The 23,673-nt window shown below is 42.4% G+C and overlaps 1 protein-coding gene across 1 annotated transcript in view; it reads left to right on the forward strand.

Moving 5' to 3' along the window:
• The first annotated feature begins 4,295 nt into the window (after positions 1-4,295).
• znrf2b (zinc and ring finger 2b) overlaps positions 4,296-23,673 on the forward strand; it is a 42,201-nt gene continuing 22,823 nt past the window's right edge. Inside the window, exon 1 of the mRNA XM_078253611.1 lies at positions 4,296-5,244. Within this exon, the coding sequence (XP_078109737.1) occupies positions 4,836-5,244 (409 nt within the window). The 5' untranslated portion in view covers positions 4,296-4,835. The remainder of the gene's footprint in view (positions 5,245-23,673) is intronic.

A 23,673-nucleotide genomic window follows, 5' to 3' on the forward strand; every position in this document is an offset into this window, starting at 1 on the left:
GTAAATGCTGTTCCAGAAGCTTGAATACACCCCTGATACCCAGCACAGACACAGTCTACACTGATTCCTGCCATCCAATACCACCAACACATAAATAATGCTACCACAGCGTGGTGAGTCGAACAAACACAAGCCATTAACGCTAATGTGATTGTGGTTTTGCATCTGAGCTGCTCCGTCCTCCCTGTCACTATGCAGGTGGGGATGGATGTTGTGGCCATCCATCGACAGATAACCCGGGCTATTTCCAGACAGAGGAGATTAGAAGGATTAACGCAGTGGAGGGTAAATAAAACACTCACCTTCATCCCGGCTCTGTGAACTCTGCTGTCCAAATAATGGGCCTGCTGGTGTTGACAGAAAGTCATTCAAAGCTACTGGAAACCCTCAGGGAGTCATCACTGAACCGTTCTGCAGACTTAGGCCACATTTACATTGTTACAGTTTGGTTTAAGTTTTGAGTCAAAAGTGATTTCCGTGCACCAAGTGGTTTTATCTCCAGTAGAAGAACTAATCTCCGTTTAAACTAACACGCCCAAACCTCATATCTCATCAACATTCTGGTATACTGGGTAATAAACAGGAGGCAGTGTGGAGACGCCGCCTGCTTTTGGTAGTTGCCATGGTAACATTAGAAGCTTTAGACTCAGAGAGCGAGACGTCGTGACCGATAAGACCCAATCAGGAGGAGAAACGTTGGCGTCAGTGTCGGTGTTGCCAAACGTCTCCGTTTGCGCCCGTTGAGACTGCGACACAACTCTGCAGATTCCAAACCAAAACGGGTCAGAAGAGTTTCCAAATGTCTCCGGTTTAGGGGCTCGGAAACGCCAGAGCAGGGGGAATGAGAGGGGGAGACGTCAGAGCAGGGGGAATGAGAGGGGGAAACACCAGAGCAGGGGGAATGAGAGGGGGAAACGTAGCAGAAGATAGTCTTTTTTAAACCAAAACGTAGCAATGTAAATGTAGCCTTACTTACCACAATGAATTTACACAGGTTTTACAAGTAGGTAAGCCTATTCATGATTGTAATATTATAAATACATAATTTTACAATCATGTGTTCGGTTGCTTACGAGAAATATTTACAGCATTTCTTTGCTTCCATAGCGACATCTAATCTGGAGTCTTCAGATATACCATAACATCTGGAGCCACTTAATCAGTTCCTACAGCAGGGGTCTTCACCGTTTTTGAGGCCAAGGAGGCCATTAAACTGAGTCTACAATAACGTGTAGGCAGGCCTAAAGCCTTTACACATAAGCTATTACAATAATAATGGTTGACATATTTATATATATTTAAACATGTTAATCATGTTTTAATGTTAAACGAACATGTGAATCCTTAAGCTTAACTGTGTCTGTGTATGGCTACCTTGGTGACTACCTTACTTCAGGAGTGATTCTAGGATCAGACCTTTAGGGGGGGGCTCAGCCCCTGATGAGAATGCACCTCTAATTGAGCCCGCTTAAAAAGGGTCTAAAATCGCCAATGCCTTGCTTAAAGGCCAGTAAGCCTATCAATGTTGTGTAACAAAAAAAAATGTATATGTTGAAATCATGTTTACATATATTTTCAGATGTGATTTTAATTTTGAAACAAAAAAACAATCTACAATTTGGTGGTCCCCCTGCAATAATTCTGACCCTGTTATAGATCTCTGCCGTACAGTATAGCATTCATTTTAATTCTACTTGAAATCATTTTCCCCCCGATTCCAACTACAGATAGCAAAATTAAAAGGACCAAAAAAAGGTCCTGGAGTGAAGGCAATAATTGGTGACATTATGTATTTGTAATTGCACAAACAAGATGGTAGCAAAACAATTGTAGGCTATAATTGCACTACACCATGTCAGTAAAACACAACTTGCATGCTGCATGTTGTTTGTTACTTAATTAACCCATTAGAATGAGGAGTTGAGGAAGAAGCATGTATTCTTTTTTTTTGGAAGACCATGCATGTAGAGACCCTTTGGCGTTATTGACGCTGCTACACTGCTGGTGACGTCAACTGACGCGAGGGTCTAAGTTTCCATATATACACACCAGACCAAAAAGAATCCCTTTGATTTCACAATAAGAGCATGACTTCCGTTCCTGGAATTGGGTTGCAAGGAATAACCACGAAGTGGGCTCTTCAGTGGAATTGTTATAAAAAATATGCATTGAAATGACCTGTGATGAAAATTGCAAAATGTTTTTCCACAACACAGACCTTATCCAGATGTACAATAGGGAAGATGTCCCACTCCTTGACAAGTAGTTAAACATAAATGAGTGTCCAGTCTTCAGAAAACTGTGCCATGAAGTTGTTTTGCAATGCAAGATGCAGTTGAAATGAATTCATCTTGTACACCGTAACATGGCTAACACTGTCAATAAAACAAACAAAGCAGCAGATTCAGAAAATAAAATGTGGCATCAAAAAACGTTCTACTTAAAAACTAACAAAGGCATTAAAATGATTTCATTTTTATATATATATATAGGGTTGGGTACCGAAACCCGGATCCACTATGGAACCGGTTCCTACGCAACCGGTAGGAATCGGACCGGATTAGAACGTAAATTTCGGTTCCTCATTTTGGTTCCACTTAATGTGTCGACTGAAATATTTTCCCTCCGTCGCTCTGAAACTGACGGAAAAAATATCACACTTTCTCTGTAGTCTACTGTTAGCTAGCTACCGTAAATGTAGGCTACTTTTAAAATGCCATATTTTCCCTCTGGGCTCACCAAAACGGACGTAAAAGCATATTACGGCTACCACATCTATAAAAGAGCCTTTCTTTGATGTCATTTTTTTGTTTTTCAAGAATCGGTTTAGGAATCGTAATCGTTTTAAAAGTACCGGTTCGGCATCGGAATCGTAAAAATCCAAACGATACCGGTATTGTTTGAGTTTTTTTCTGAGTTTTATGCTGACAGTTTTTTTTTCAATCTTTTGTTCCATTGTTTTGGTGTGGAGGGGAGGGTTTTCAGGGGAGAGGGCAATGAGAGGTCGAGGTCAGTCTTCTGGACCCACAGCCCGCTGCTTTGAAGCCTGGCATCACCACAAAGCTAGCATACGGTTCACCTGCACTCCCTAACAGCAAGTATGTTAAGTCTGGTTCTCTCTGCCGTTGTTTTGGGCAAATGTTCCACCAAAACAAGTTCCTTCCAGAGACTATTTAGCAGAGCCACCGTCGCTGCGTCCGGAGCTTAGCGCCGCCCAAGACCATTGTGATTGGTTTAAAGAAATGCAAACAACCCAGAGCGTTTTTTTCCCCCTCCTATCCCAGAATGCATCTGTGGTGTAGCCAGACCTCCAGAGCACTGTGGAGATAGAGCTGGCAAAGCGAGAGGAAAGTTAATTTAACTTAATTGACTATAGTTAACTTAATTATGTCAGCTATCGTAGCTAACGTTTGGCTCTAGAGTTTATGTGAAAAACAATGGCTGAGAGAAACAGACTTAGGCCTACTTGTGGTTTGGGAGTTCCAGGTAAACTTGTGTAAGCTGTTGCCATAGATGGACAGCAAAGCCAGAGCAGTCTGTTTGTGCAGGTACGGTACCAGTGCCTGAAGCAGCCAAAAAGGAAAAAGAAAGACTCATCACTTCTCAAATGTTATATACCAAATAAAAACAACATTATATAACACATCATGTATTAAATAAGGTTCATCAGTCATTACCAAAGACGTCCCAATATGATAAAACCGTTTGCCGAGAAGCGCAAAGGATTTCTGCTCAAAATGTTCCTTTGACCATATGAAGTGAAGTGCATTAATGTTACTTGAAAGTCACATGAAATGACATTTGGACAATTTCTCCATATTTCATATTTGAACATTAATAAAAATGTCATGAGTCTACATATCTTCAGTGGATTAAAACAGAGCCAGGAATCGCATGCTGCTCTGTTTGGGGCTGTGGGACTAGAAGAGTGACGATCTCCCCTCCACGCCAAAACGGTGACAGAAAGTTGAAACTGAAAAAAAGTGTAAAAACAATTGACACTGAAAAAAGAGTGACATGAAGAACAATTTTGGAGATGGTCACTGAAAAAAACACAGATTGCCCATGCAAATGTCTATGACTGGAGTACTGGGTTGTTTGAGGGAGTACAGCCTCCAAAATGACATAAATTATGAACACTTCTTAAAAGTGAAAACTACAAATGGTCAATTTTATTGGAGCAGTGCTGTCTTTAATTAGGTGCACCTAATAATGTACTCGGAAACTGTGAATGCTCGCTGTAAAACACCGCAACGACTTTACTTTGAAACGTCTTAGCGGAAATACTTATGAGCTCAGCTAGCTTGACAGATAGCCTGCGCACCTGAGTCTCCTTGCTGCCACTGATTAAACGGTTTTGTGCGGGGATTTTTCCTCCATCACTTCCTTCCTTTGAGCAATGCGTTGTCAGGCAGGGAGGTGTGAGGAGCCCGGCTCTTCACTCCTTCATGCTGCTCAGGAGCCATGGCGGAGCGGGCACTGAGGAGGAGCCAACGGCCGGAGCTCAGCGTGTCCACAGCGGCGGCTCAAACCAGGAAGGATTCACGTTAACGTTAACGTTACCTGTCGGATACAATGGTGGCGGCTTCTAAAGTTTTACACTCATCTTTAGCTTTTGTCACAGCTGACCGGTTCAACTTTTCAATAACTGGCATTCCCCTAATGTCGACGGGAACATAGCGACACAGAGTTTGTTTCGCTTTTCTTTCCTTCCAGTAACGTTACGTGTTTGCCCTGTAAAGCCATCTGCCTCAGGCGTAAATCTGGCGCACTGTTCCGCAGTGGCTCATAGAGCGCCTCTTTAATATCGCAAAGCCGAGTCACTGGAGGTTACCATGGGGTCAAAGCAGAGCAGCCCCGCTGCTAATCCAGCTGCTAACGGACGGACCAGAGCCTACTCCGGCTCGGACCTGCCCTCCAGCACGTCCAGCAGCAACGGCACTAATGTTAGCAGGACTACCGCCGGGGGTGTGAGGTACCATGCGTACAGTGCGTCCGGAGCCTCGTCCAGCACCAGCCAGCACCTTGGAGCCAGGGCCAGGTCTGTGGGGGGCTCCGGAGGTTCCGGGACCAGACCTCAGTCCGGTATCACCATTCCGAACAGCAGCAGAGCCTACAGCTCCCAGGAGTCAGGCGGCAGTAGCCCGGAGGAAGCGGACAGGGAGCGCTCGGGCGGAGGGCACGAAGGTCCCCGGCTGTTGATAGGGTCACTACCCGCACAACTTTCGCCTCATCTGTTCGGAGGTAAGAGGGCACATCCGGCTGGCTTGTGTTGACAAAGTTCGGTGGTTCACTGAACTGTAGTGACACTGACTCATGATGTTTGGGCTTGGCAGATGGTTTAGGATGCAGCCAATGTTACCAAAACGTATAAGTGCACATATTGAAATGTATTGAACATTTCTGTTTTCAGGATTTTAAAATCCTCTATTCCAGACTCAGACACGGTGTACGACATACAAAATCAGAAAATGATATAAACGAATTTGAAAGCACACTCATTTCATAAATCACATTCATTTCATTATTAAAAATGACTTGCATTTCATAAATACAATGACATAAATTAGAAACCAGCTTTATAATTGTACATGGCATCTTTTGACAAACAAAATGTATCCAACCTCTTCTTGAAAGAATGAACTGAAGGGTTTAACAACTTCAATAGTGTGTCTTTCTTTTGCAAGACACCTGTACTAAACACTTTATGCAGTCGTTTCATATAGTTCATACTGTATATGATGTACACCTGGTTTCACAGCAGCAGATTGATCACTGGGTTAAGAAACAAATATGGAACAGAACAAGGTCTGTTTTCACAACTGAATGAAGTGTTACTCAACTGAATGTACAGGCTAATGCAATGATCAGAAGATGGCTCATTGTAACAGGCCACATCTGAAAACACATGTGAGCATCGAATGGGGAAAGAAAGTTTACAACTGCAAAGCAGGGCCATACTGTAGCTGAGGTCAAACCCCAGTCCAACTAAGAACATTTTCAGCAGACAAAACTAAAACATCATTTATAAAATGTTTAACTTATATTTAAATTTCTGTATTTATCCTTTTAGAAAACTGTCTAATTATATTTTACAAAAGTTTGTTTTCAAATCTGTCTACCCATTGGCCAAAAGTCGAGTTCTGGCCTGGGAATACGGAAGTCTTAAATTATTTATTGTCCTAAAAATAGTCAAATCCAAATGTATTCAGCCTAAAAATAGTGGAGTCGGCCAATAACCCTGAAATGTTCAGGGACATTTCCTGCATGGGGTCATGTGTGAATGGAAACAGGGATCGATATTCGGGGAATTTGTACACCCAACTCAAGATCTAGGCCGTGTTCGGAATAGCACACTAACGTACTGCCTACTACACACTAGGGCTGGGAGGATATGCTTTTGTCCCGATTCCATTCTTTCACGATACATGGTGAAGTATTGCGATTTGATGGTATTGAGATTTAAAAATGAAAAATATTGATTCTAGGGAAAAGAATCAATTTTAAAAATCGTTGCAAAAAAATAATGATGCATACGATTCCCGATTTATTTATTATTTTTCCCCCCACCCCTACTACGTACTCAATCAGTAGTACTGCATACTGCCTACTTCATGAATAATAAAGTATGCCATTACCAGCAGACTGTTGCACACTGAATTATACTCAGACACAGTACAGAAATGTTATAGAGCTTTCGGTATGCTCAAGCAAGACAGTCATGTGACTGCATCACGTGTGTGTAACCAGTGTGCGTGATCTCTGCGTTGTGTTCTGGCGTACAAAGACGTGTGTGTGAGTGTGTGCACTCAAAGTAATGCAACATAGAACTTATTTGACATAGTAAAACTCAGAATTACAAAAACCAACAAAATACTGGTCCTTTTAAACAGGTCAGTTCAACCCTTCAAAAGTCAATACGAAATATATATGAAATCTATATAATATTTAATAAAAACATCATCTCTAAAATGGTTAGCCGGCCTGCTGTAACTTTAAAACTAAGGTATTACTTTTTTCTTCTAGTCTTTTACAATACTATACATAGTTTTATAATGGTTGGTTGGACAAAACAAGCAACTTAAAGACATCACTTTTAGGGCTGCACAATATATCCTGTTTTTAATGTCATCGTGATATCAACTGCAAAAAGCTGCAACTCGCGAAAGACACTCGGTGATTATTTGAGTTAGTTGAAAGAAAATATCAGCCGAAAGCGGCACTTTAAAATGTAATTGTCATTCAAATGTCATTCTTTTTTAGCGCTGCCTTTTATGTTGAATTCAATGTTCGATTAGAAAGAAAGTTGGAAATGATTTCCTTTCAGTTGTTTTAAATTCAAGAAGCAGTTTGTTATATTTTAGCAGAGTACCGAAAGCAGCAGAAATGCAGTACACTATAATAACAGAAATATCGTTATATATTCGTTTATAATATCGCGATATTCAACAACGTTATCCCAAATCGCAAATTTTCCTCATGGTGTGCAGACCTAACCACTTTGGAACTTGTGTGGTGGATTATTTAAACTTTTTGTTGAGAGAGAGAGAGATAGATAGAAAGAAAGAAAGAAAGAAAGAAAGAAAGAAAGAAAGAAATAAATAAATAAATGTTCAGTGGGACTGCGAAGTGAGCATCAACCTCAGCCCTGGAGGCAAAACAAAGTCTCCCCTGTTCCTCCAGACCACAAAGCCGAAAGCAGTAACGGTTAATATTACACTAACAACACAGGCTTTAATGTTTCCCTGTTGCATATTTATTTCTGAAAAACACAATCAAGCTTCCTTCTACATTTATTAACTGCCTTGAACCATGTTTTCGTGACATTAGGTCAGGCGGTTTTTGAACAAGCTATTTCAAAGAAGTTCGTGCACCTGCTGGTTTAATGGCATCCATGTGTGAGGATGCTCCAAGTTGAGCCAAACGTTGTGAAAATAAACAGTGTGAGCCTCCTTGTGAGTGTCTTCCTGTTGAGTTTATTGCCCAACCATGACCAACAAAACAACCGTTTGTTAAGCTGTGTAGGGAATTCAAGCGTTTTGGGTCAAGTACTCCCAGGGCTGGGTGAAGTTTAAAAAAAAAAATAAAGTCAATACAGGGACCAATACCAATACTGTGACTTCGATACCGGTTCCTAAACGCTACAAATCTTTTTAGATATTTTTCAGCTCCGACTACGTGACCCCGTCTCTGTGTAACGTAGAGTTTTTCCTGCGTTTCTCTACGGCGTGTAACGTTAGACAGCCAATCACAGACATTATTAGATCTTGGTAGAAGCGTGCTGCATGCTGATTGGCTGGCTAACTGACGCTGATGAGATTTACTCCTTAGGTATAGGGATGCACCGATCCGTCTTTTTTCAGTCCCGATATCGATGCCTGGGCTTTGTGTATCTGTCGATACCCGATACCGATCCGATACCGTTGTTGAATTAATAATGCACTGTTAATATTGAAAGGTATTGAAATTGGATATTGAATGACGAGGCATTTTTCGATACTCAATACTTCAGAGGCAATACGGTTGGTTCCTAAAACGTATCGAATTTGGTGCCCAGCCCAGATTTAGTTTTGGTTGGCACTAAAAAGTAAAATGCAGGCATTAAATAATTATTTTCTTATACTTGAAATTTTTTTTAATTTTTTTTATTCTGTGTGTTTTCTGATTTCTTTAGTCATGTTCTTTTTCAATAACACTGTGGTGTGACAGACTCAGAACATTTATTTTTGCTTTACCAGGACTGCGGTAGGTTATTCATATCAACGTGCAGAGTCTAAAACCAACACGTGTTGCACAGTACCCATATAAAGCAAGTCGTGTACACAGGTTGTTAATGCAAGTGTGAGTCAGCAGACGGGAGCCTAATAATTCACTCATCTCATTAAGTTTCCTTCCTCTAAAATGGCATAAGTGGATCAATAGTGAGCACACACACACACACACACACACACACACACACACACACAGCTGTGGCTCAGGTGGTAGAGGGGTCGTCTCGGTCGGTGGTTCGATCCCTGGCCCCTGCAGTCGACATGGAAGTGTCCTTGGGCAAGGCACTGAACTGAAGTGTGTATATAAATGTGTGTGTGTGTGTGTGTGTGGTGCTTTGAGTAGTCGTTAAGACTAAAAAAGCAGTCCATTACACACACACACACACACACACACACACACACGTATGTGTCTGCAAGTTGCGTTAGCAGGTGGCGTGGTGTTTTCTCTGTTAATGTTCACTGAAGTGTGCTGAACACCTGAGAAATGCAGATTAAGGTTAAACTGTACCTAGAGCTGTAACAATTCCAAGTTTTGCTGGACAATTAATTGTCTCAGAAATAATTTATATTATAACTATTTTAGTCAAATATCAAAAGATGTATTAATGTATTACTTTTTTAAAAGGATACATCTTTTGGTTATATCACTGTCATGTGACCCAGATAATATAATAACACAAATACACAGCCCGTGAAGTAAACCACGCCTCTTTATTATCATAAAACGTGATTAGGGTCAAGGGCCAACAACTAACTATTGAAATAATAATAATACAAATATATAGTCACCTATATAATCATAATTTGGCATATCTAAACAAAATCAGCAATTACCGGTCATACGCCTTAAGACCTTAGCCAATGTTAGCAATTAATTGAGGTTATAGATATAGATAATTATTGTCCCGTGAGGGAGATTTGTTTTCACAGTCTGTTTCATGCACACGGCAATACACACGGACAACAGATAGCATAAAGACAGGTACAGTATATACACACATAGAAACAACCACATTTAGAACAACGACACTGGATCTACACAAAGTCAGCGAGATAGTTTGTTCAGCAGTGCTATGGCAGAAGCGACAAAACTTCTGCCAAAGCGAGTCCTTCTACAGCTCAGAGTCCTGTATCTGCGGCCGGATGGCAGCAAGATATAGAGGGTGATTGGTGTCATTGACAATGGTGAGGGCAAGGCGTGTGACGTGTGTGAAATATGAATAGAAGACTGTCCTTTTACACTTGTAGAGCAGACCTCTGCGGCGCATACGCACCACTCCGCGCTGCTCTCTGTCCGGTGTCGCCAGTTTCATTGATTCTAGTGGAAGCGTAGTGTTGGAGCATCCGCTCCGCATACGTTACGCCTGCAATGTAGCCAGCCCGTTAGGCTATAGACGCTCTCCACATTGTTTTTTTAGTTCATACGTTAGGCGCTATGCCGTATAATAGCAGGAAAAACTCTGGTGTGAGATGTGGTAGTATTTAAAGCGTTGGTTCACTATCCAGAAACGTATTTTAGTGGACTGTTTTGCTGAACAATGAGAGAGTTTATGACCCAGCCACTGTGTAAAACAGTTGGCTGGTGCTTGGGTTTGGTATGACTTGGTCACAAACTTTCTCATTTTACAGTTAAACAGTAAAATATGTTTCTGAAAACATTTGAGGTGAGAAATAGGCAATGCAGTAACAGAATCTTGTTTCATATTTAATCAGCGCCACCTAGTTTGATCGCAGTTCACAAGCTCTCACTGACACTCACTCTGGTTGTTTTTCTGATAACACTAGGAGCACCAGGGGGAGGCGGAGGAATGTGATTATTTCACAGATGATCTGATTCAGGTAGTACTGTCAGGAGCAGTAACAAATGTGACATAAAGCTATTTTTATATGAAAGAGACCAACCTGTAGCTTTAAAGAATGACATTCAAAACATTTGACAGGAACATTCTAGTACTGTGGATATTCCAAAGACTGTGTTGTCAACAGTTTCCATTGGAACTACTACTACAGATGAGATAAAGCCCAGTTCAGACCAGATTTGCATCGAGACAAAACCGTTTTAGAACGTCGCAAAGTTTCAGCGGTCTCAACCGGCCCGTCTCAGCTCGACTCAAACAGCTGATGGTGTGTCTGTGAACTCAGCTGGAGAAGTTTCAACTCTCATCACGAATCTTTGGTCTGAACTGGGCTTAAACTGTTGACATTGTGTTCAGTGACTTAACAGGGACAGTAAAAATAACAAACAAATAATGAACCGTTAACATATACAGTAAAGAAAATACAGCAGTTTTTATATCACCGTGTTGCTGAGCTGAGTTTAAAAAAGATGCAAGATGATTTTGAATTTGTATATAATATATAAATTTAAAATAGATTGAGCTCTGTTACACTTATGCTAGTAGATCGTTGATCAGCTGTTTCTCCGTGAAGAGAGAGAGTGAGAGAAAATGGTGCGCAACAATCAGCTGTTTCTCTGAAGGGATAGTCAACAAGTCGGCTCTTCAGATCAAATTGGGGTCACTGCTACGTATTTTCTTGTCTTTGTTTTTGGTAGTTGTTGTGTTTGGTGTAGTTTCATCGTCCATACAACTCCGTGATTTACTTTAGTCGGGTCCTCTTCGTGGAATGGATGAGAAATGTTTTCTGTTGAGATGCTGAAGCACTGACGTCGTGCTATTATTGTGGTAAGCTAGTTCGGTTTTTCAGTAGACACACTGTACAGAGTTCTCGTTTTAATTACGTTTGAACTGATTCCAAACTTTGGACACTTTCTGTCGTTTTCTCCAGCCTGTCTCTTCTCTTAGCCCCTCACTATTTACGCTCTGGCATGTGCCGACCGCAGACTTAGCAGCGTCTGGTGTGCGACAATAATAATGATCCGTGTGGAAACACCGTCCGTCAGCAATACAACGTTGGTAACGTTGATTTAACGAAGCTTCGAGGCAAACCATTTTGCATCCAGGATTTTTAGTAATCAAATTATTCGAGTTATTCGAGGAATCGTTTCAGCCCTAGATTCAAGTATACAGAGACTAAAAATAATACAATCGGCCTATGAAATACCCAAATTGTAGAATGCAAACTCCCCACAGGTTGGCAAAAGTCCCAAACTCTCTGGGAAAAACACAGATGACTTGAGCTCAGGCAAGAAGTGGGTCTGAAGAAAAAGGATTCTGGATCGGGGTTCCAGAAGCCAACATATGTGTCAGTTTTTGATGATACATTTGCTTTGCACCCGCTCGCATTCGTGCTTTGATTTTATGCATCACTCGTAGTGAATCCCAGTATGCAGATCTCTAAGGTTTTATGTCTTTCAACTCATTGTTTTGGTTGTCTTGCACACAACTTGAAGACTGTTTTGGTTGAGTCTCACCGCTCTCATCAACCTCGTTTCCAGATGCAGATGGAAGCTGTTTTCATTTAAAATGTTGTTAGCAACCAATGGTTAGCGATTACCTGACTAGCATTTAGTAGCTAAGGCTACATTTACATTGCTACGTTTTTTGTTTTTTTTTAAGCGGAGTTTTGAGCCAAAAGTGTTTTTATCTCCAGTAGAAGAACTAATCTCCGTTTAAACCAACACGTCCAAACCTCATATCGCATCATCATTCTGGTATACTGGGCATAAACAGGAGCCAGCGTGGAGACTCCCCTCGCTGCTGGTAGTTGCCATGGTAACGTTAGTAGCTAGTCTCAGAGACTGAGGCGATGACCCAATCAGGAGGAGAAACGTTGGCGTCGGTGTTGCCAAAGGTCTCCGTTTGGGGCCGTTGAGACTGCAACACAACCCTGCAGATTCCAAACAAAAACGGGTCAGAAGAGTTTCCAAATGTCTCCGGTTCGGACACGCCAGAGCAGGGGGAATGAGAGGGGGAAAAGCAAGAGCAATAAGAGGGGGAAAAGCCAGAGCAATAAGAGGGGGAAAAGCCAGAGCAATAAGAGGGGGAAAAGTCAGAGCAGGGGGAATGAGAGGGGGAAAAGTCAGAGCAGGGGGAATGAGAGGGGGAAAAGCAAGAGCAGGGGGAATGAGAGGGGGAAAAGTCAGAGCAGGGGGAATGAGAGGGGGAAAAGCCAGAGCAGGGGGAATGAGAGGGGGAAAAGCCAGAGCAGGGGGGAATGAGAGGGGGAAAAGCCAGAGCAGGGGGAATGAGAGGGGGAAAAGCCAGAGCAGGGGGGAATGAGAGGGGGGAAAAGCCAGAGCAGGGGGGGAATGAGAGGGGGAAAAGCCAGAGCAGGGGGGAATGAGTAGGGGGGAAAAGCCAGAGCAGGGGGGAATGAGAGGGCGGGAAAAGCCAGAGCAGGGGGAATGAGAGGCGGAAAAGCCAGAGCAGGGGGAATGAGAGGCGGAAAAGCCAGAGCAGGGGGAATGAGAGGGGGAAAAGCCAGAGCAGGGGGAATGGTAGGCGGAAAAGCCAGAGCAGGGGGAATGGTAGGGGGAAAAGCCAGAGCAGGGGGAATGGAGGGGGAAAAGCCAGAGCAGGGGGAATGAGAGGCGGAAAAGCCAGAGCAGGGGGAATGAGAGGGGGAAAAGCCAGAGCAGGGGGAATGCTGGATGTAAACGTAGCAAAAGATAGATTCTGTTACAGAAGTAAGAAAAACTCATTCAAAATCCTGTTGACATTTGTAACACTAATAACAAAAAATCCAGGCTTGGAACAGAACCTTTCTCAACAGTGTGTTGCGTCATGTGTTTAGATAAGGATGGTTGTTTTTTGATAAACTAATGTTTATTCAATATTTCTGTTTTTTAGCGGCGACCATCAATTGTTTCGTCCATGTTTTTATCTTGTCTGGCGTAATAAGCGCAGCTCCCCCACCTTGACTGCAGGGTTTTCACCCGATCCTCCATTATCGCGACCAAAACCACAGCATTTTCATGCCATGTCTCTGTGTTTAACATTATTCTGGCTAGCTCACTGCAGACGATGGGACATGCTTTGAAAATAAAACGTTTTCCATAACCGGTGGGCAAACATGCTTGCACGTCCCAGTTAGAGAGTAAATGCCGTAAAAATATTCTTTGTAAATCTTTTAAAATCATTCACTGAGAGAACCAAGCAGGCCTTAGCCTGGGAAAACACTGACAAACTTCCGGCAAATTAGAGATTTACTCTGCCAGTCAGTCTGGCCATGAGCCCATTAAAGCCCATTTCCAATTTTTCCAAATTGAGGCACCAATCACAACCGTTGAGGCGGGCTTTACACGATGACGATAGCGCAGCGACGGCAAGCAGCTTTTTGTTTACATTCAACATGGCGGCCACCGAAGCTTAGCAACCCGTTGATGCCGCTGTCGCTGCTACGTCACCCGGATCTCTGGTCTGATTGGTTGAAGGACTATCCAATTGCGCCCAGAGGCATTTGAGCGGCGTCCCTTGGTGACGCCCCTTTGGAAATGGGCTGTGAATGAGCCTTCCCCAGACCCCCTCTCAGTTACAACTGAGAAGGGTCTGCTGTCAACCAGGCTAAGGAGGCCTGCCTTATTCTATGTTTAGAATTGTCTTTAAAACTTGCCATTTTCAGCATGTATATTGATAGCGGAGGTTGTTGTTTCCCCTAGCGAAAGGATTTTTAGAACGTAACACACAGAGAGCAGAAGGGGAGGGGCAAAGACTGACTTTGGGATTAGGTGGTGCTAAGGGGTGCTATAACAAACTTAGAATGCTTTATACAAAACATACAGATATTCCACAAGTTGATAACAAATGTTAAATACAGTTGCATTAAAATGTATTTTTGCATAGAAAATTGAAAGATTTGAAATATTCCATCTGCCCACAGGCCCACATCTCCTGTGTAATACACCCCCATCTTTGATAGTACTAACTCACACTGAAACGGAAGACACTCCATAAATTCATCAGTCTGTTGTGTAGCCAAATGTTGGCACTCCAGTTCAGGAAAGACATGGCAGTAAGACAACTGAAAAGACACAGACATTGCAAGCCCTATATAGAAGAGCTGTGCCTTCCAGATAACCGCTGCAACTATGTACATGCACAAAAGAAATATCTCTGGGAATGCACACTGTGCCCTCGGGCTGCACAAACGTGTCTGGGTTGAACGCTGGATGTCTTCAAATCCTTGAATCAAACCTAATCATAGAATTTTAAAACCCTGGGAAAGGCTATGCACCGGCTATGAACTTTATTTCCTGCAGCAGACTGTGTGTACAGGGAGAGAATGTGATAGTCCACAGTGAGTGTAACCATACTGTTTGGGGGTTTTGTAGAATTTCCATCCCTGCTAGACTGTAAGCTATAAGCTCAGGGTGGAAACACTTTCCTGTTGTCAGTCTGTGATTTAAATGGAAATAGCTTCCTATCACACAGTGTGATAACAGCTCAGAAATCTGGTTTTACCAAATGGATCCAGATCTAAATTGTAGCAAAATTAGATTTCATGGATGTGGTCATAGTGTGCTCAGCCCAGACTGAGAAATTAGATTTAAGGACCTTTTGAGATAAATTCTACGTGTCACCTGCACCTCATCTGTTCAGTTGCGGTTTCCTGTTTCCCTGTAAAACGTAATGATAGTTGGGTCAAAGTTTTGATAAATCTGTGTTAAATTATGTATAGAGATTCTCGAGAGCGTATTATCTACACGTCTCTCCATAACATTAGCAACTCCAGCTGTAATAGTTGTCTGTAATATGCATTGCATTTGCTTGTTACCCGTTCCACACAGTACCGCATATACATTTGTATGACCGCCAAGAGCCATGGAGGAAGCACAATGCGACAGTTACACCTCTGCAGTGTTGCTGTCCTGCTGTGATTATTCAGTTTTTCTGAGGGTGTAAAAGCGACAACACAACATTTTAGTCCACTTTCCAAACAACACACACATTATCTGTCTGTTTTTTCATGAGTATATTCATGCTCGCATGGGGATACACCCATACACCCTTTTCAATTTTAAGACGTGATGCTACGTGATGCCCCACTACCCTTTACCCTTATTTTGCACCAAGCATGTCTGCGCTGCATTCTGGAGGCGCCGCGGGCCCCGTGAGCACACAGAAGCGTGCGTGAAGCGTGTGTGAAGCGTGCGTGAAGCGGCTCTTGGCTCCGCTAACGATATGCGCCAGGTCTATTTTCACACGAGCCGTGGGGCGTTCAGAAACAGCGACAGCATCCAGTCAATTTACCAAAAGACACCCCCCCCCCAATATCGTATATGTTTCCTCTACAAAACCATGGACAACGAGAGATTCATCTTGGAGGTGGAAAAACCTAAAATGACATCACAGATTCTTTTTATCAAGACAACGCCAAAAAAGAAAAAAGAAAAGACATGGAGTTTAATTACAGGAGTGGTTAGAGTGGAAGGTAGATACTAGCTGAATAAACCCGTGATTGTTCTGTAAAGTACTTGTAGAGAAAATAAAATCTGCGAGTCGGGCAGCAATACGCTCCGCTTCTGAGACGCTCCCGGTGTGGTATGGTGCGTGGCGGAGGACGGAACAAAACGGCGGCGCAGCCGGAATGCAGCGCATACGTGCCCAGTGGAAAATAGGGTTATATTTTATTGTTTCCCTACATTTCTACAGGAACCCCTGCCAGGCCAGGAAAAAAAGCTTTTTATGATGCCAAATATTCAAATATGCCGTGGCGAGCCCATAAACGAGTGAACTGTCCGTGGCTATGGTTCACATCTGTAACAGCAGGACAGTCGAGTGTGTTATCTGAACTGCTGAAGTCAGTTGAACCGGTGAAGCGAAGATAACGTCGGTAGCCTAACGGCTACAAACGGGCTCTGTAGATAAGCTTACTCACGTGCTAACGACAAATTCGACGAAACGTGTTTTTAGCTGAGCTGGACCAGAGAATTTTTGGTTTACCCTCATTGTTCTCCGTGAAGTTAGCTGGAAGTGTTCTAATGTAGCATTTTATGTGGAGTGAGCTATTAACACCTTCGTCGGACTATTATATATGCTATGATGCTAACCAGCTTTGAAAGTGACGTATTTTCTTGTTAAATAAGTGCTGTGCAGTGGATCCAATTCCTGCCGATGTGAAGACTGATGGATGTGGATTAGAAACTATAAAGAGTTAAAATTGAGAACGGAATTTGTTGTGGTGGTGACCACGATGCCCATGATCTGCATTCATCTGCATTGCGAGAATGGGTTTGTTGCTCATCGGTTTCCTGCAAAGAGGCTCTGAGAAGAGTCTAACCATTTTCTTTACTGTTGCTATCATTATTCATTAACGCAGTCTAGGATTGGGCATCGAGAACCGATTCCCCCTTGGAATCGTTTTCAAAAATTACGATTCCAGTGGAATCGCTTCTTTATTGGAATCGTGGAGGATTTGGTTTCAAATCTGATCATGGTTTCCAAATTTTACATGCACAAGTTTTGGTTTCCGAAGCGGCCAGGCGCTTGTTGTGTTGCAGCCATGGAGCACAGTAAGCGGCGCTCTAGTGTGGCTTTATCTTACGTTGGAAAAAGCCCGGTAAAACTGCAACCCACCATTGAATCAAAATAAAACTTTCCTATTATTTGTGAAATAAGCATGTGACCCGTTTCAACTCCACCCCTCAAAGAATCGGACTCGAGAATCGATAAGAACCAGAATCAAAAGGAAGAATCGCAATTGGAATCGGAATTGTTAAAATCCAAACGATGCCCAACCCTAACGCAGTATTAGAAAGCCTTCACACTCTATCATAAGAAGAACATTAATGTTAAAGGACAATTCCGGCGCTAAACGAACCTAGGGGTTAATAACAGATGTGTGTCTATTTATACCACTAAAAAGGCTCAAAATCTCACCACACTTCAACAGTAGCATAATGAGGGTCCCTAAATGTTAACCGAAGCATTGAGAACATTGTAAGTGTACAGACAGTTTATTAAAAAGATAGTTTAGGAAGACTGTAGCTCCCCCCTTTTTAAATAGCGATTTGTTTTTACTTTCCCTGTGCCCCCAATACTAGCGTTGTAAGCTAATCGGCGGTCCGCGCTAGCTTGTTTCAAGCTACAAACGCATTCAATTAGCATGAAAACAGATCCCAGAGAGCGATCGAGTGGGTACACATCTGTTATTAACCCCTAGGTTCGTTTTGCGCCGGAATTGTCCTTTTTAATGTTACTGGAGAAATGTCCACATGTCCGTGTGAGGTCTCAGGAGATCATGTACCACAGACCTGAGCCATGGTGGCGTTTGTGGCTCAGTCTGTCCAAGGTTAGCTCAAATCTATCTTGATGAGATAAGCCAGTGGCTACCTAACCTGCTCTCCTAATCTCTGCTGCTGAGTCCCTTCATTTGAATACCACAGCAGATGTGTGCTTGTGTGTCACTGCGTGGACGTAGCATCCGCGACTCACCTGTAGATTTCTAAAGAGATGTTTTGAAACTTGAGTTTGCTGCTTGCTTCCTACTTTGTAAATTGGGGCATACTTTCTCACGACCTGGCCCATCGCTGAGTAAAGCGGGCTTGAATTTCTGATTGTCGGTTTTGGAAAGTAAAAAGTATGGTCAGACCAATTTTGTCGTCGCAAAGGTGTGGGGGTAGATGGTTTTAGAAACCGTTTGACAATCTGACAAGCACTTTGTCTGAAGCATACTGGCATCCAGTATGGTACTCAGAGAGCACAGACCTCCGACCAAGTCATGCCCTATTTCACAATGTTAATGCATGTGAATTTTCTCAGTCGGAAACTCATTTTTCCCATTATTCCGACACCACCTGAATGCAGCACAAATGCCTTCTCTCGCAAAGTTATCGAAAGCAAAAAATAATTTGTCTATCCGCCTTGTGATTCAGATCCGCTAAAAAAAATTTTTTATTTTTGCTTGGCCCTTGCTACACCCTTCCAGCAAGCTTCATGAAAATCAGGCCAGAAGGCGTTCTGTACCAATACCAGTGGAAAGTGAGAATGAGATTGTTTATCAGAGGTGGTTCTGTGAGAAAGTATGATTTATAATCCACATGACATCTCATACTTTTCAATTATCATACAGTCAGCTGCTTTGAATTATGTAATTGTGTTCCACTACAGACACTGTCAGCACAGATAAAAATAAGACCAGACCTATCTCACACTCACTCACACACACACACACACACACACACACACACACACACACACACACACACACACACACACCGTCAAAGTGAAAACACTGAGCGTAGTGTGTTTTCCAGACTAACAAGGCTAATTTACTGTGTGTGAGTGTATTCACTGCCTGTTGTGGCAACAATACAGCCACGCCCCGTCCACATACAGCATACAGAGCCAGTTAGCGGTCACTTAAAGCCTGCGGTTTGTTTTTAACCACCCCTTGCTGTTTTACCTAAGTGCTATCCATCTGCTCAGTCTAAGATGGCAGATGATTAACAGCACACGCCACCTGGTGGAACCTTAACTGTTATTTTTACTGGCCACAGTGATGGATGTGGAGACAGGGGAAACCCTGTCCAATAAGATTGCAGAAACAGATTGCAGATTAGAAACAGTCCTGGTGCAACCTGGTGCAGTCCATGTGTTGCTTTTAGCAACGGTTTTGAAACATTTAACTGGAGATGCTTTCAAATATGCGAGTTGTAGGTTTGTGTACTTTTTTTATTTACCTTTAAAATAACAGTTCAACATTTTGGCGCTCTCATGTCTGTGTGTTTACGCTGCATTTACGCAATATCAGCAGGAGACAAAGACAGGAAAACCTTTTAGTATCATAACTTGGGAGCGTTGGGATGCTTAATTCAACTATGGTTGCCCCGCTGCTAATGTTGTCGTCAACCCAGGTAACCATCCTAAATGAGCTACACTTGCTGTGTTCCAAACAAAGAGTGTATAGCTCCTTTTTAAATGAGCTGAACTGATTCTATTGTAGCTTAGCATAAAGACTGGCGTCTGGAAACTGACTAACGACTGTTTACACAAACAGAAATGTAAAAACTACAATTTGAAAACAGTAAATCTATCCATCCAGCACTTCTGGGAAACATCTCCTACTAGAGCGCGGGATGCCAGACAGATGAGTTTTAGTAAATGTCTCCATACAGGCCAGTACCGGCAACAACACTAGATGACACCACGGGTAACTGTGCACAGTCACTGCACCTAGATGTTTTGTCTGACATATTAAAAGATTAAATAAAAAGATTTGTGCCATAATGTGTAATGTTGTAATTTATTTTTGTTTTTATAAAATTGGTATCGGAAAAAAGTATCATTCAGGAACCGGCATCAAAGCCTTTGTACCGGTATAGGTACTGGTATCGAACATTTTTTAACGCTATCCAGCCCTAATTACCAACATGTAACTTCCTCCTTAGAAAACAAATAGTTGTTTTTTCATATATGTGTACAGGTTATATAAATGAGATACAGCGGGTTTATTAGTGAGCTTTAGGTAGGTGTATTTTTTTCACTTTGAACAGAGCCAGGCCACCTGTTAGCCGTACTTATCGCACAGAAATCAGACTGGTATCAATCTTCTCTCAGTCTGAGAAAGAAATAAAATCATATTTACCAAAATGTTGACAGTTAACTGTCTTGACTTAAGTCCATTATTCATAGGAATTGATTCTTCTAAACGTGGACTTGCTCTCAGTGGTTACATAATTGGCTTGAAATGACACCTTCACAATATGATAAATACACCAGCCCTGATAGCAGTAGTATTTCTGTGAAAGTTCTAGTTAGTTTTTTTATTGTTATTGTTGTTTTGGTCATTTTTGAGGCGACAGTGTTGGATTGCACTGAAAGGTGTTATTAGATCACCTTGCTCAGACCTGAGTGGGATATTTTGGTCTTTTCAGCACGGCCACCCGGTGATTTGTGTTTGTGTGTGGTGCTAATATCTACTGAGGGAGAGATAGAGAGACGCAGTAGGTAGAAGGCAGCAGGCAGGCCTGTCGGCATTAACCCATTTTCGCAGCAACCAAAAGCACATTTATTTATACTCCTTTATGTCGCTTGCTGCTTGTTTTCTAGTTCCTGTCTAGTTTCTGTCTAGTTCTCTGACACCGACCTAAGGATAGGGATCTATACTATATGCTCAAATCTTAATCCAGTATGAAATCCACTTATTGACTCCAAATCATTTAGAATCCCTTATCAAATCTATTTAGACTTAGCTTTTGACATTTCTGTTCAACTACACTTAGGGCTGGACAATTTATCGATATTATATTGACATTGATATATGAGACTAAATAGTTTTAAAGGTTGCATTACAGTAAAGTGGTGTCATTTTCTGAACGTACCAGACTTGTTGTCAACTAGGGATGAAACGGTGTGAAACTTTAACCTCACTGTTATAGTGACCAAAATTATCAGTGTTACGTCCTGATGTCTAGGGGTAAACCGGACGCAACAAAACGGGCTGTTCTGTCCTCTTCTCTTGCCTGAGCGCGAGTGATTGGCAGGAGATCAAAGCGATGACTCTCGTCACTGATTGGTCAATCATCTCAGGAGAGAGAGCAAATGTTACTACGGCCTTTTTTACAAGGCTGTTAAATGTCCTGAGCGCTGTCATCTCCTCCTTCTGCCATGATTCCAACTTCAAGAAACGCACTGTAAGCTACGCAATGCGCCCGTGCGGCAACTTCAGGAGACTCGGATGAAGCTGGGAACACGCGGTTTCCACACCGTGGTAATCCACCGTGATAATACTGATATTTTAAATGAAAACGGTAATTGTTATCAACATTTTTACCATGGTTTACCGTTACACCGGTAATCATTACATCCCTATTGTCAACCAGGACTGGACTGGGGTAAAAAATCTGCCCTGGACTTTTGAGACCCAGACAAGCCCACCACAATCGGCTGGACATCAACCGTCCTTGCACTCCCCTTCAACACATGCACATACCCGCAGGGTTCAACATTAGCACCATTTACCAGCCAAATGCTGGTAAAATATGCAAGTGACTGGTAAATTTGCTTGCCTCACTAGCCAAAAAAAAGTATTTTGGCTGGTGGACAAAAAGTTAATTTTGAACCCTGCATACCAGCCCCCAATACTCTCTCTTAGCTGAGTGGTAAGTAAGAGAGTATGATAATGTACTCACGGAGCATAGACGGTAAAATAAATGGAGACATACGAAGAAGATATACTTCGACGGAGACCAGTGAAGTCACTTTTCCGGTGATGGCTGAGCGTTGCTGCGCAGCCTCAAACTGAGCTTGACGACGTAGATGTGACGTGAGCAACCTGTCTGAAAGTTGGAAGTCTTCTGGTAGCTGTGCCAAGAGAAATCTCAATCATTCCCAATCTTGCAGAGACGGAGAGCGTAGCTATATGTAAGGAGATAACATAGGCACAGGCTAATTATTGCTAACTAAAATGCTAGTTAACATTAGTAATTAAACTTTAAACAGCTAATGTGAGTCGAAACTGCCTGTACTATACGGTAATTTCTCTACTGTGTGACAGAAAGTCGCGTGGGTATGACACAATCGTTAGCCTATTTTTACAAAAACGTCTGCTACGGAGCCATAACGTGAGATACAAGGTAATGGAGCCTTTTATACATTGTCGTGTTTCTTTAGAAATAAACAATGAACAAATGGTCTTTAAAAGCTTCAGATGTAAAGTTATTCGCTGTCAAAGTGAAATGAATGGCAGTCAATGGAATGCTAATGGAAGGTGATGGCTTGTTAGCCTAGAATCTCCCCATAGGAGGTACGCTTTCCGGATGCTCGCTTACCCCCTTGTCACTGAGTCAAAAAGGCTGCTTGGCTCCTGATGGCAAGATGGCTAAAGTTTGAGGGTGGAGCATGGCTGTCATCAAGATGTCTTGTATTGTAAACAAGTGACAAGCCTGTAAGTTAAGCTAAAGCTGCATATTGTAAACGGCAACATTATGCAACTTATGTTATTGTGCAATGTGGGTAATCGGAACGTTATAGTATTATGTTTGCAAGTGCCTTAGCTTGCTAACACATAAATAACACTAGCTTACTAACGGCTAACTTGTCCTCTCTGGTAGACAAGGGTGCTAAAATAATCATTTGACATGCTTAAATCTCGTGTTTTTAGCTACCGGTACTTTGTGGAGTTGTTTTGCCGCCGGTGGGGGCAGGACTTTAATGTGGTCTCTCTCTCTCTCTCTATGGAAGTGGGCCATAGTAGGATGTGATTGGCCAGTGTTCATATGAAAGACACACAAGTGGGCCAATCATGTGATCTCTCTTCTCTCTGTGGGCCGATCAAAAAGAAATGTGTGCAGCCCATTCAGCCCGCACAAATAGACCAGCCCTAACTACACTTATAAATACATTAATGGTTTTAATGTATGTGTTAATTACCTACTGCTGATATAACCCGCCACTGGTGATCAACGGTTTCATTTCAACCAAACAAACTGAATGCAGTGTTTCCGCTAGGGTAATACAATGTTAGCCTGGCTCCGCCCTCCTACGTACTTCGGCTCAATTTTCATTTTCCTTCAGTACTACGTCAGGGTTTGTGCTATATTCTTGGTTTTTTTCCGGCCAAATATTTGGCGGTCCAATCAGCGAACAGAGGGAGTGGCTGAGAATGATGACATTGAGGACATGCGTTAGAAAGATGCGAGCAAAGCCATTCGGTCCGCTGCTGTCAGTACCCGATCCGTACCGCCTGTAAAATACGCTTGTGCGAACACCGGCAAACTTCACAGCTCTATGCACGCATTGGCGTAAGGATGTTTGGACATTTCTGGTTACCAGAAGAAAACATTAGACAGTGACAGTAGACCGTTATGATGGCAGAGATGAAGTTTACAAGGTGTTGGCTGGAGTTGCCTAAAGTATGTGTTAATGATATACGGAGGGTCGTCCGGCCATCCAGTACAACACCATGTAGGAAATTAAATAAAGGCTTCAAATTTTACGTTTCATCATTTCTTTGCAACTTTGAAGGTAATTTGCTAACGCTAGCTAGCCTGAGCTAGAAG

This window comes from Sander vitreus, chromosome 6 (assembly GCF_031162955.1).
Source record: "Sander vitreus isolate 19-12246 chromosome 6, sanVit1, whole genome shotgun sequence".
NCBI classification, from domain to species: Eukaryota; Metazoa; Chordata; class Actinopteri; order Perciformes; family Percidae; genus Sander; species Sander vitreus.